At 40.7% G+C, this 13,672-nt stretch overlaps 1 protein-coding gene across 2 annotated transcripts in view; it reads right to left on the bottom strand.

Moving 5' to 3' along the window:
• Positions 1-13,383, bottom strand: part of SLC39A8 (solute carrier family 39 member 8) — a 98,785-nt gene extending 85,402 nt beyond the window's left edge. The window contains exons 1-2 of one of the 2 annotated variants that reach the window (XM_017877091.1): positions 13,232-13,383; positions 12,326-12,797 (exon numbers count right to left, since the gene is read on the bottom strand). In XM_017877091.1, the coding sequence (XP_017732580.1) occupies positions 12,326-12,544 (219 nt within the window). In that variant the 5' untranslated portion in view covers positions 12,545-12,797; positions 13,232-13,383. Of the gene's footprint in view, positions 1-12,325; positions 12,798-13,024; positions 13,209-13,231 lie in introns of those variants that run through there. The other variant, XM_017877092.1, reaches the window with a different exon arrangement.
• Positions 13,384-13,672: the final 289 nt, after the last annotated feature.

Raw genomic sequence — 13,672 nt, 5'->3', positions numbered from 1 at the left:
CTAAAGAGCTTCTGCACAGCAAAAGAAGCTATCATCAAAGTGAACAGGCAACCCAGAGAATGAGTGTAAACTTTTGTAATCTATTCATCTGACAAAGGGCTAATATCCAGAATCTATAAGGAACTTAAACAAATTTACAAGAAAAAAACAACCCCATCAAAAACTGGGCAAGGTATATGAACAGACACTTTTCAAAAGAATACATTTATGTGGCCAACAAACATATGAAAAAAAACTCATCATCCACTGATCATTAGAGAAATGCAAACCAAAACCACAATGAGATACCATCTCACGCCAGTCAGAATGGCGATCAGTAAAAAGTCAGGAAACAACAAATGCTGGAGAGGATGTGGAGAAATAGGAAAGCTTTTATGCTGTTGGTGGGAGTATAAATTAGTTCAACCATTGTGAAAGACAGTGCGGCAATTCCTCAAGGATCCAGAACCAGAAATACCGATTGATGGTTTGCAATCCCATTACTGGGTATATACCCAAAGGATTATAAATCATTCTATTATAAAGATACATGCACACGTATATTTATAGCAGCACTTTCACAATAGCAAAGACTTGGAACCAACCCAAATGCCCATCAATGATAGACTGGATAAAGAAAATGTAGCACATATGTACCATGGAATACTATGCAGCCATAAAAAAAGATGAGTTAATGTCCTTTTTAGAGACGTGGATGAAGCTGGAAACCATCATCCTCAGCAAACTAACACAGGAACAGAAAACCAAACACCACATGTTCTCACTCATAAGCAGAAATTGAACAATGAGAACACATGGACACAGGGAGGGGAACCTCACACACTGGGGCCTGTCAGGGGGTGGGGGGCTAGGAGAGGGATAGCATTAGGAGAAATACCTACTGTAGATGACAGGTTGATGGGTACAGCAAACCACCATGGCACATGTATACCTATGTAACAAACCTGCACGTTCTGCACATGTATCCCAGAACTTGAAGTCTAACAAAAAGTATATACATATTCACGACTGGCAGAAATGCAGAGGAAAGAGAGACGTAAGGCAAGACTGGATGCAGAGGGCGGCAGCAGTAACCGAGTGTATCTGTATTGAATACTTACAGCATGCCAGGCAAAAGACAGAGTGGCTACACATATCTGATTTCATCTCCACTACAATCCCATAAGGTAGGTACAATTATCCCCATTACACAAAAAGGATGTTGGAGCTTCAAGAGATTCACTAAGAGATATCTGCAAGTTATTATGACAAGACTTATGTGCATTTGATACGGGAAGGGGAAAGAAAAAGTGAGGAGTCAATGTTAACATCCAGTTTCTCAGTTTAGTTCAGTGAGCAGATAGTAATACCTATCACTAAGATGGGCAAAACAGGAATACCAAAAGGTTTTGATGGAGAAAGGGATGGAGTTGATGAGTTCTGTTTGAGACAAGTTTAGACCTGTTGAGTTGGGGAAAAGAAGAGTTAGACATCAATTGTCAGCTGGATGCACAAGGCTGAATCTCAAGAGAGAAATCTGAAGTAAGCCAACTCATGCAGAAAGCATCTACAGATAGATAATCACAGCCATATGAGTCATTGAAGATATACAGAAACAGTGTGTGACATCAAAAGAAAACAGGCTCGAGATGAAAACCTGAGGAGCACTAATATTTAAAGAGTGAGCAAAGGAAGTCAAAATTGAAAAACAGCAGCCAGAGAAGTAAGAAAAACATGGCACAAACAGCTGCAAGCAAGGAAACAATGTGTTTCAAGTAGGATGTGATCAACACCAACAAAATTATCAGAGCGGTGAGGCCTGAGAAGCACCCACTGAACCTAACAATAAGGTGGTTCCACGTGACTTGGTATAAATTTCAGGGAAGTGGCAGGGCGGGGGGCGCCGCCAGAAAAAAGCCGGTGAATAGTGACTGAGAGGTGAGAAAACAGAACAGGCATTCGTACCTTTCTATGGTCCAGTTATCCACAGAAAACGAAGCACAAAGATCATGGAATATTCAGGTGAGTCAGAGCACAGTGGCCCTGCTAATACAGCATCTGATTAAAATTAGCCCAAGGGAAAAGAACTGAGGATTCAAAATTGGAATGTCTGGTCTCCCAGAAAAATTTGGGCATTTTGTCTAACTTTTACCAAATGACTTATTTGTATCTCAGTTTCTGGGGGAACTGGTATGTCCCAATTTTCTCACAATATTGTTTTGAGTATCAAATGTTAATTGTCAGGAAATAACTTTGCAAGGTTAAAAACTACTTTGTAGAGGAAGTAATAATGAGTTTTAGGGCCAGCCCTGATTATTGCAAGTACAACTTTAACAAGGGGAAGAAAAAACTTTTTTTCCCTCTTTTTACTCAAACAAGAGGGGAACATAAGCAGAGAACATATTCCTGCTTCAAATAAATGAGTGTACGGTTCCCAGTGGCTTCAAGAAAATGGCATTAGTTCTAGCTTGACATCCAGGCACTTGGATGACACAAGAGGCACTTGGCTTTTTGGAAAATAAGTCCTTCTGTGGGATGATACTCTTCAGCATAAGAGGCAACAGTGGAAAGTGCATCAGTTAGAGAATCCAGTCACCCTGGAATGGAATATGTGCTCTGCCAATATGAGTCATCTGACTTGAGTTGCTTAACCTCCCTAAAGTTGAATTTCCTCAAGGGAATAACAAGAGTGTTTACCCCATGGGATCAGGAGGATTAACAGAATGGTATATAAGGAAGAATTGAGCAGGATGCCTGGAACACAAGAAGTGCTCCATAATTGTTAGTAAATATTCTTACTAGGACAGGACCTGTTTCCTCTGCCACAGTAAAGGCCCTGTCCACAACATTTACTTAAACAGTGTTCATCCCAGGACTAGAGACAGAGCTAGTGTCTAGCTGTTCCTGCTAATATGTGTAGGTGAAGTAACCAAATAATATACTCATGTTCTGGGGAACTCTGCTCCTGAAGAAAACTGTAGAGCATTATGATTTAATATTTCAAACTCTTTTGCCTGGTACCATCATAGCATGCATCTCTTAACATAAGGGGCTGTGTGTTTTATAGAATATATGATGAATATTTATATAAAGCAGGATCTTTTGCCAAGCTCAGACTCAGTCTACTGATTTTACTGTTCATTGAAGTTTGAGCTAACTTTCTGTTTCCCTGCCCCTGAAGAGATACATCTCTCACGTCTTCCCCGTTAAAACAAAATGGTTCTCATTCTCTTATCTGCTTTCTAATCAACAGGGTTCAGCTAAACGCAGAGGGTCCTAGATTCTTTGGCTTGCAAAATCCATACAGAGGTCCATATAGATTTAGAAGTAGATCTCAATTTAAAACCACAATTCTATCCATTTCTGGAAGTATTATGTGGTTCCCCAAGCATTCACATTTCAGTGGTGATGCCCATCTGGGGCAAAAATAGTAAAATAGAGCCAATTCCTAAATGTAGCACCAGAAGTCCTCTAGAGGGGAGGTAATAATTTCAATGCATATTGAAGTACTCAAATTATTTTAGTAGTCTCTACACCTAAGGTTTACATTTTCAAGGATTTACTACCAGTGCTCGGTGAAAGTGAAGTGGAGGTAAACTGTAAAAGCCTTTCTGAAGGTGAGTCACCATGGAAACCAAGACTGAAATCAAAGGCACTGGACTGACTTATTTCTCACTGATCTTTTTATTTCATTAATTCTTACTGTCTTTTTATGGCTGTGCTTTCTTCTTTAAGTTGACAGACCCTTGGGTGTTCAGACCTTCAATGGAAGACAATTTTGTTAAGGATAATGTAGCTATATTGAGTAACATAGTATTATGATGATAATAACTATGTATTGAGGACATAATTTGAGCCAGTCCCAATGCTAAGTATTTTACATAAACGGTCTTTTGTATTATGTATTATTGGAAGCAATGCAGGTAATTAAAAATGTCTTATATCTTTATTGAGTTGGCACATATACTAAATATATAAGTGCCCGAAATATATTAAATGCTCAATAAATGTTAATATTGTTCTTATTTTCTAATCCAAAAAACTGTCCTATGAGTAAGGCTCTTTTTTTCTCAATTCACAGATGTAAAACCTAAGGATTACAAAAAGAGGTTAAGTCACTTGCCTGTGATTTCCCAAGTGGTAAACAAGAGAATTAGAATTTCAGCCCAGGCTTGCCTGACTCCAGAAGCCAAGTTGTAAACCATTATGCTGTATTCTCTAAGATAGTTAGAGGTCTAAGAAGCTCACCAAATAAATTGGTTACAATTATGGATTATTTTTAATTAGGTTCAAAAAACTAAAGACTTAGAGGCATTATCAATGCTCACTTGATTTTTTTTCTCTAGCTATCCAATTAGTTATTTAAAGAAAAAAAAAAAGTCAAGGTGTTAAATATTTAACCTTGGAGGGCATAATGCTACATTTCAGGTTCATCTTTAATCTAGACTCACAGATTTTGTTTTATTCTCCTTAAACTTCAGGCCAAGAAAAACAACAGAGTATCTTAGAAAGAGACGGAAGCCAAATTAAACAAGGCTCCATTCTGAATGTTTTCAATGCTCCCAAATCCTATCAACACAAAGGTAATTGGATGAAAGTTCCATTTCTTTGTAAAATAAATCTCAAGACTACTGAAACAGACAATTGGAATAGTGTGAGAATAAATTAATTAGTTTTGATTACAAACAGGAATCTACCTGTTATAAAAAGTTGGAAATGGGAAAATTCTGAAAATTACATAGTTTTTTAGGTAGTCTAGAGTAAACATTCTTTTTTTAAAATAAATTGCATTGTAAATGACCCTAATACTAGCTGTTTGCACTTAGTAATGTGTACATCCCTCAAGGAAACACCACTTGGAATACAAATAACTTGCAAATCCATTACCAGTCACATTAAACCACCTTCATTAGAGGTTGCTTTCGTTTTCCTGAGGACCACTGATCCTTCTCAACTTCAGGCCTTATTTTCCACTTCTATTTATATTCCTATTTTTCTCTCCCAATCCCTACTACCACCAAAAGAAATTCACTTTTCTCAAAAAAAAAAAAACCAAAAGTATATTAAATTTAAAGAAAATACCTTTAAACGATTATTATGGTTGAAAAGTAATGGGTTTTTATGACTAGGAAGCAGAAAACTAAGTCCCTGACCCTCAACATCACCCAAGATAAGAATAAACCATGGAAAGCATAACAGCTGCAGATCTCCCACCCAGATGAGAGAACATCTCTAGAGAACATCCCTAGAGAGAAACAAAGACCTATCCCAATTCAGGAAAGTTCACCTGATAACTGTGTGAGAAAGCTCAAACTGCCTCCTACCAGCACTGTCTTACCTATGTTAAGAGTCAGTGATTCTGTTGAAGTACTCGGCTCGGCTCACCTACTCTTCCCTCCTTGCTTCAACTCATTCCCTAACACCTATGCACAAACCACTTGCTCCAGTGTTGTGCAGTTAAGAATGCAATTGCTTCAGAGGCATCATAAGGGAAGATTTCCATTCTAAACTGCCAGAAGAGACAGTGGATTCATTGGCAGAAAACTTCTAGCATAAAAGTGAGAAATGGACTGAAAGGTTTCATACTAGACATGCCTGAAGTCTATCCATAGAAGAAAGTACTATTGTCGCTTATAGTCCCTTAAAAAAATTCATTATATATGAAAGAATAAAAGAAAATTTCATCCTCTAAAAAAGAAGTCATGTAATTCACATGAAAATTCATCACATTTGGTACAAGCAAGAGTTCAATCAATAAACTTTTTAAAACCCAAACGAGATAAGCTGAATTGACTGAGTTGTAACTTTTCCATGAGGGATTTCCAACCCTCAAAAATCCTTCACCTTTCTAAACTAGTAGCAGATGTTTTCTAGTATCCATGTGACAATCACATATGGCCTTGTGATATGTTTTACAATGTCTGCTTTCGTAATTACTGCAGATTTGCCTTCCACAGTCACTTTTCACAGTTTCCATCTTATTTCTTCTTTTTTTTTTTTTTTTTTTTTTTTTTTTTTTTTTTTTTTTTTTTGAGAAGGAGTCTCGCTGTGTCACCCAGGCTGGAGTGCAGTGGCGCGATCTTGGCTCACTGCAAGCTCCACCTCCCAGGTTCATGCCATTCTCCCCTGCCTCAGCCTCCACAGTAGCTGGGACTGCAGATGCCTGCCACCACGCCCAGCTAATTTTTTGTATTTTTAGTACAGATGAGGTTTTACCGTATTAACCAGGATGGTCTGGATCTCCTGACCTCGTGATCTGCCCGCCTCAGCCTCCCAAAGTGCTGGAATTACAGGCGTGAGCCACTGCACCCGGCCTCCATCTTATTTCTTAATTATAAGGTCTCTGAGGATAAAAGTCATCATCATCGTAGCCTTCGCAGCTCTAGTACCATTTCCTTCATGTGACTAAGCAATGTATCCAGATAAGCAGTGGATGGCTAGTAACTTCTGTCCGTAGTTCAAAATCTAAGGTCATGGTTGCTCTAGCTAGAGAAAGTATGGTTTTCTAGATTGTAATTCAAAAAATGCACTATAGCATAGTGTGTAAGATTGCCTGAGGTTCTACTACTTACTTCGTGACGTTGGTCCAGTTACTTAACCTCTCTGTGCCACATTTTTCTTACGTATAAAATGAAGATAATAATGGGACCTTTATCATAGAGTTGGTATGAGTATGAAATGTGATAATACAAATAAATTGGTTAAGGGAGTAAAGCCACATAGTAAAAGATCAATAAATCCTAGCTATAATTATTATATTACATAAAAAAAGGTTCACATGACTCCTATAGTGGGTAAAGATGTGATTTTGGGAGCTAGATATGAAAGGAATGAAAAGCATTTTCCTAATGGATCCCAATCACACCTGGCATCAAGGCAAACTAAGCTCTTGACATCACAGTCAAATGAATTACGAATGTCCCTCATTTTCCCAAAGCCTTGAAATACAATCAACATACTGTACACAATCACCTTATGTGAGAGTGATCTAATAGATCAGAATGGGGCCATTGTCTTGGAGGATTCTTGACAAGAGACCCAGGTAACCTCACCCTCTGTCCTGCCTTTCCAGTTTCTCACCTGAACAAGCAGGTTAGAAGGCATTCCTAGAAGGTTTACCCCCACCATTTCTCAGCACATAAAGAGGAAAAAAAAAAAGAAGAAGAACTAATGTTCTTTATCTCTTCTGTCCACAGTCAGTGCTTCCCAGAAACACCCTCATCTAACCCACCATTACCCCTACCCCAGGAAAAAGTGCAGTAGATGACAACAGGCAATGCAAACATGTTTGCATATCCACACACATACATACACTCCTTTTTGCTACATATCACTAGCCTGGCCACCATTAATATGAGCCCAGAGTTATTCTTTCTCCCTCTCTGGCATCACAGGGCCAGAAGATAATGAAGGAAGAGATCTAACAATACTTAAATAACCATTACAGGCAAAATATTGAAATAGAAAAGGCTTATCTCTGGGGCCTTTTGCATACTCTTCAGCCATGCCTGCTCTTCTAGAAGTCTCTGAAGGCAGAGCCTTTATATTACCTTCTGACTTTCTCCAGATTCAAGTGGTCCTTACATCTCATGAAATCCACTGCGGATGGCTCCTTAGCTCCCACCTTGACCCACTCCAATACATTCCACACTCCCACATCAGATTAATTTTCTGAAAACAAAGGTCTTATCCCACTTTGGTTTTTAAACACATTTATTCCTAGTGTTCCATTATTGGAACACTAAGCATGTGGGAGTTATTTATATCCTTCTGCTCAAGGTCATTGCCAAGGTCTGATTGCAAAAATTCAAAAAATTGCAACCTTAGGCATAAATGGGTTAGTTCCTTAATCAGACGTATCACTGTATCACACATTATAATTATATGTGCATATGTCATATCTCCTCCAGTAGACTGTAAAGTCATGTAAGCACTCAAATTATCGACCTCATCTTAAACAATCTTCACCCATCTATTCAAAAAAATTCTAATGAATACATATTATAAACCAGGCACTACACTAGTCCCTAGAGAGAGGAATCAGACCATGCCCTCCAACTTGTTAAAAATCTTTTGGAGGGTAGAGGGAGGCAGCAGGGGTTATAGCCACATAAGCAGAAAACTGCAATACATATAAAATAATTTACCTGTTATAATATAATTGCAATATATAATATGTTATAATTGCACAAGCACCAAGAAATACAGGATTTCATTGAAGGGACTTTGACTACACTCTTGAGAAGATCAAGAAAGGCTTCTCAGAAGAAGTAATGTCTAAACTGATGCCAGAGCATAATCAGGTATTTCTAGAGAACCAGGCACTGTAAATAGTCCATTAAAATTGGAACTGTGACAAAGGATAAGGTTTAAGAAACATTCAGGGACCAAATCAGAAAAGGACTTTAAAGCCACTATAAGTGTTTGAAGTTTATCTAAAAGGCACTGAATTGTTTTAACAGGATGAATGATATGATCGGATTTGTATTTTAAAATAACCACTCAAATTAGAGTGCAGCAGACATTTAAAATGTCTGTTGAACACATGAATAGTTAAGTGACATCAGCACGGTAAAAAAAATTTCAGGAATTCAGAAAATACAGAAATCAGTAAATCAGTGCTGGCTGTGATACCCCAGAAAGGTTTTATGGTGCAGTTTAAATGGGCTTAAGAAAGTAGATTTTCACAGAGCAATTTAAGGAAAAGAAGAACATTTCAGTCAAAGGCAGGAAGGGTCCAAGGAAGATAATGAGCTCAGAAGTGGTTGAGCAAAAGCTTATGGGAATCCATAGAGCAGTGAGTAGTTTAGTTTAGTGGGTGCTAGGTCTGGAGCAGTAGGTTGACACAGGAGGATCAGGCCATAAATGCTAGGCTCAAGATTTAGAGTTTACCAGCTAAGAGACAGTTCATGGAAGTTTTTTGAAAAAAAGAGTGTTGTTTTGAGAAGACTGAATATTGAAAATTGAAAAAGGTTAAAAACAGAACCTGGCTACCAGGTGATGATAGAAATGTGAGAAGAAAAAAACTATGTGCAATGCAGGTGATGGGCTGCAAGATATATATCAAAAAATATGTATCAGAAGAAGAAACTCTCTGAATGGAGGCATTTCCAGCAGCTCAGTGTGATAATTCAGAAAATAGGATCTTCCTTCTATCAGGCTGTTTAACCACTATCTACACATAAGAACTTGAAAATACAGTGATTGAAAGAGGAAATGAGGAAAAGGAACATTCGAAGAATGAGAAAGGAACACCTGAACAAACAAAAGGCAGCACTGACGCCATTCTTAAATGTCCTAGATTAATAACCTGGGGTATCCAGATATGTGGGGCTTCCTTGTGTATTCTCGAAACTCCCCTCAATAGATCAGACCTTTATCCAGAAATGAGGGCTCCAGAGACCCATTTGGCTAAAAGGGCTCCCTCCTCTTTGTTGTTTGGGTCACTGCTTCTATCTAATTCTTTGCACTGTCAGTAGCTATAAGAAGCAAAACTATTGGCTCAATTGTTCTACTGTCTACACTTTGAACTCAATCCTCTTTGATATCCCAAAGCAACAAGCTAATTTAATAGTACTTACTTAAGGATACAGAAGAAAAATATTTAGAAAACCTTCCAAAATTGTCTAACAAATCTCCAGAGTTCATTAGTCTATCACCTGAGAAAAGCTGACCTAATAAATATCACAGCCCTCAACCAAAAGAGCAATGTTATTTGAAAACTAAGTCTTGTAGAAGATTCAGTAAATTCCTGGACCTTGAAACAAATTTTATTTTCTTAGCCTTTTTCAAAGTCAAAAACCAGTGTCTCACAATAAACATGTGCATTGTTTATTCCACCCTACGAGGAAACTGAAGTTGTATTCTTTAGGGTATGTAAGCATTAATGACCCTAAAATTTTACTCCATAATTGGGTGGTTTCACACTGGAGCATACACAAATGCCGTGGGCTCAAGTCCGTCAACTACCAGCAAATCGATGGATTCTTTTGGATTGGTATTTCATTTGTCATCGTTTAACCAATGATAATTGTTTTCACTAGGACTTTTTAGAACATCAGGCAGGGCGCCGTGGCTCATGACTATAATCCCTGCACTTTGGGAGGCCGAGGCTGGTGAATCACCTGAGGTCAGGAGTTTGAGACCAGACTCACCAACAGGGAGAAACCCCATCTCTACTAAAAACCCCATCTCTCTAAAAAAAAAAAAACCAAAATTAGCTGGGTGTGATGGCACACGCCTGTAATCCCAGCTACTCGGGAGGCTGAGGCAGGAGAATTGCTTGAACCCGGGAGGCGGAGGTTGCGGCGAACCGAGATCGTGCTATTGCACTCCAGCCTGGGCAACAAGAGTGAAACTCAGTCTCAAAAAAAGAAAAGAAAAGAAAAGAAAAGAAAAGAAAAAGAGAGAACATCAAAGAGATGTTTGTTAGGCTGATTAAGTGGTAAATTTTCCTTGGCTTCCTTTTCTTTCCAAGGTAATTATGAGCTTCTTCCTGTCTCTTTTTGTTGCCCACAGAGGCCATAATGAGGGCAGTTAAATATGCAAACATGAGAATGAGAAAAAAAGGTGTCAAGATACATATAATTTTACCTATTGAGACATCCTACCTGCTAATAAACAGAGAATCATATTACTGGTACACTTAACCAATTTTCCTAAGTAATTTAGGCATGTTTTCCAATGTCTTTGAGAATATGGTGTGGGGAGGTCTTTTGCCCCTTTAAAATTCATCAACACCTCCAGACACTGCAAGATAAGGAGGTCATGCAAGTCAAAACAATGTGTGGGCTACAGATACGCAGCTTCAAGTCAATCCTCTAAGTTTCTTTCCAAGCACATGACCATACCTACCTGGAAATACTGGAGTCAGCTCAGCTGTTCCCCCTATTTGATAAGAAAAGAATGCAACTAGACAGCAAATACTTTGTTTTCTTAAATATTAGCATAATTTGTAGGCATTTCCATTTTTCCAACACATCATTTCTCAGATATTACCCCAGATATAATACCATGCCCAGAACTGGAACTATAGACAATTTACTAAAGAACATGCATAAGGGAACCACAAAACCCTTCTAGGTCAAACAGAGACCACCTCTGATACGTCATGGCATCAGAAAGTTCTACATTTTCTTAAGGGCCATATACTTTAATTGTGGTAAGATATTTCTAACAAAAAGAATACCGACCTACCTATAATGTTATTAACATGGAATTTATTTGATTACAGTTTCCCTAACTGTAATCTAAAGTCATGTTCATTAGGAAACGCCAAATTTCCAAAAGCAGAGTATAGTATGCAGCATTTCCCAAACATCTTGGACCCCAAAAACTTTTTGTAACAAACTAACATCGTCCAAAAATGACAAACAATGTGGAAAATACTATATTCTGCTCTCCAGTAGCAGTTGTCAGTGGGACAGGAGTAAAGGAAAACAAGTCAAAGCACTGAATTAACTGAGTTTTAAAAGACAGCAGTTTCGGAAGGATGCAGAAACTACACTTTGTCTACTTCACAATTTTAAGAATTACCCAATTACAGAGTATTTATTATAGAAATAATTAGGAATAATTTGATTTTATGTTTACAAACAGGTATGATGTTTAATTGCTCCTAGGTAGTTCCAAGCTGTTCTCAAAGCCAAGGTATTACCAAATGCCTAGTAGTACCCTATTTATGTACTGAAAAATGTTTTTTTTAATCATTTTGGATAAATACTAGAATCAAATATTTGACCCGATATATGACAAGGAACTAACAATATAAGCCTAGTCTACCACCATCTGGATGACCAAATTAGAAGCTTGGTCTCAAGGCCGCTCCTGTTTCAGCCCTGAATGCCTCACGTAATGTACACAGGAGCCAGAACTACATTATATCTCGTTTTCAAATGACACTGGTTACCCACCGGGCAACTGTTAACCAGGGTGGCATGTGATAATCTTCTTCCTTGCTGACCTTGTAGGAAGTGTGTGAGCCGTTATCTTTCTGGGAAGATTTAAGTAACTCATTCCTATCTAAAAAGCATCTGTTAAGGTGGCGTCACACCCTCAACTACTGCATAAACTTTTCAATAAAACCTTATAATCACAAGAGTCTGACCTCTCAGTTCATCGGGCGTAAAACTGCAGTTTCTGGCTGCCAAATCCCTTAACAACATTAACCTTTTAATCCTTTAGCCTCGTCTAGTGAAAAGCAAGTGTCACCAGATATCGCCTTCTACTTGAGAAATAAAACAAGATCCTTTCTCCTGCCCTTTTCCCAAATAAAAACGGCTCATATACAAAGTGAAGTCTAGGGACACCCACAGTACAGAGGGCTGCCCGGGCCTGGCGGCCTTACCTGGTTGAAGTGCAGCTGGCCAGGCTCCGGGACGCCCACGCGGGAGGCGGCTCCCATCTGCTCCAGCAAGTGTTGGAGCTGCGCCGCTGACAGACTCAGATTCGCGCCGAACACGCGCAGCACATCGTCGCTGAAGGCGAGCCCTGGCCCCTCCGCCACTCCTCCGAGACCTGCGGCCGCCAGCAGCAGGAGCCCCGCCACCGCCCGGCCCGGGGTCATCCTGGCCTGGCCTTCCCCTTGAGGGCCTGCGACCGGCTGCCGCGCAGAGGGACGCGCGCGAGCGCACTGGCGTCCGTGCCCAAGGGCGCGAGCTTCAGTGCTCGGCGCTGCTCCGAGTCAGAGGTGGCGCGGGACGCCTCTGATTCTCCGACGCCTGCGAAAGAACAGCAGCTCGCGACCTGCGGGGCATTGAAGTGGCAGCGTAGCCGCGGGGAGCGATAGGCGGAGTGGGCCCCCCGGCCTCCTGGAGAGCCTGAGATAAAGAGGACAAAGGGGGACAGAGATAAAGGCCACCAGGGCACCAGCCGGCCGACTCCAGAAACGCTGCGTGGCAGTAGCCCTCAAAAGCCCGGCCGGGCATGGGGCCAGACGCCCCGGATCCTGGTTTGCAAACGCCCCAGGATTTGCGTACATATGCTCCTCCCGGATATAAAGCCCCAAACCACGCCACTTCTTAGGAAAAACTAAAACCGCACTAACTATAGAACTCCACTTCCTCTTCCTGTCTTTCTGCTTTATTCTCTCCGCCGCAAACTTAGAAGAGGTGAGACGTGCAGTCCCCAAGGAACTGCAGAAAGGGGCTCTTTCGGAGTCCTGGGGATTGCATGTCTAAACGGGACCCTCCCTCTCCCCGGATCTCTTCTCTGGGCTGGGCAAGTTAATCAGAAGGACTCGCTGGCCTCTCACCTCTCCTATCTGTTTGTTTCTGTCTGTCTCTGCGTCTTTCTGTCTGCGTGTCAATGTGAGACTCGGTCTCTGGATCTCTCTTTCTGTCTCCCGCCCCCACAACCTCTGTATCTCTGACAGGTCCGCGGTGAAACTCCGCGATCCGCTCCGGCGCTCTTTACAAATAAGGGGAGGAGGGCCATGTCCCCGCCTCCATAGCACGTGGTGACCCATTTCCCCAGCCTGAACTCCCGCACGCGTCCACGCCGGGGCGCAGGACCGCCGGCCTTGCCTCCGCCTGCGCTGCTCATTCCCAGCATCAGCCGGGCCCTCTTCCCCACCCTCACCCCTGAGGATTACCTGATGCCACCTCCGTGTCGGGGTCCCTAACTGCTCTCTGGTCTCCGATACACATGCACTTTTTCGTGACCTTGATGAAACCAGCTTGCTGAAATGGAACCT

Source organism: Rhinopithecus bieti, unplaced genomic scaffold (genome assembly GCF_001698545.2).
Source record: "Rhinopithecus bieti isolate Rb0 unplaced genomic scaffold, ASM169854v2 scaffold_9690, whole genome shotgun sequence".
NCBI classification, from domain to species: domain Eukaryota; kingdom Metazoa; phylum Chordata; class Mammalia; order Primates; family Cercopithecidae; genus Rhinopithecus; species Rhinopithecus bieti.
The sequence above is the reverse complement of the archived record's forward strand: the minus strand, read 5'-3'. Positions and strand labels throughout refer to the sequence as shown.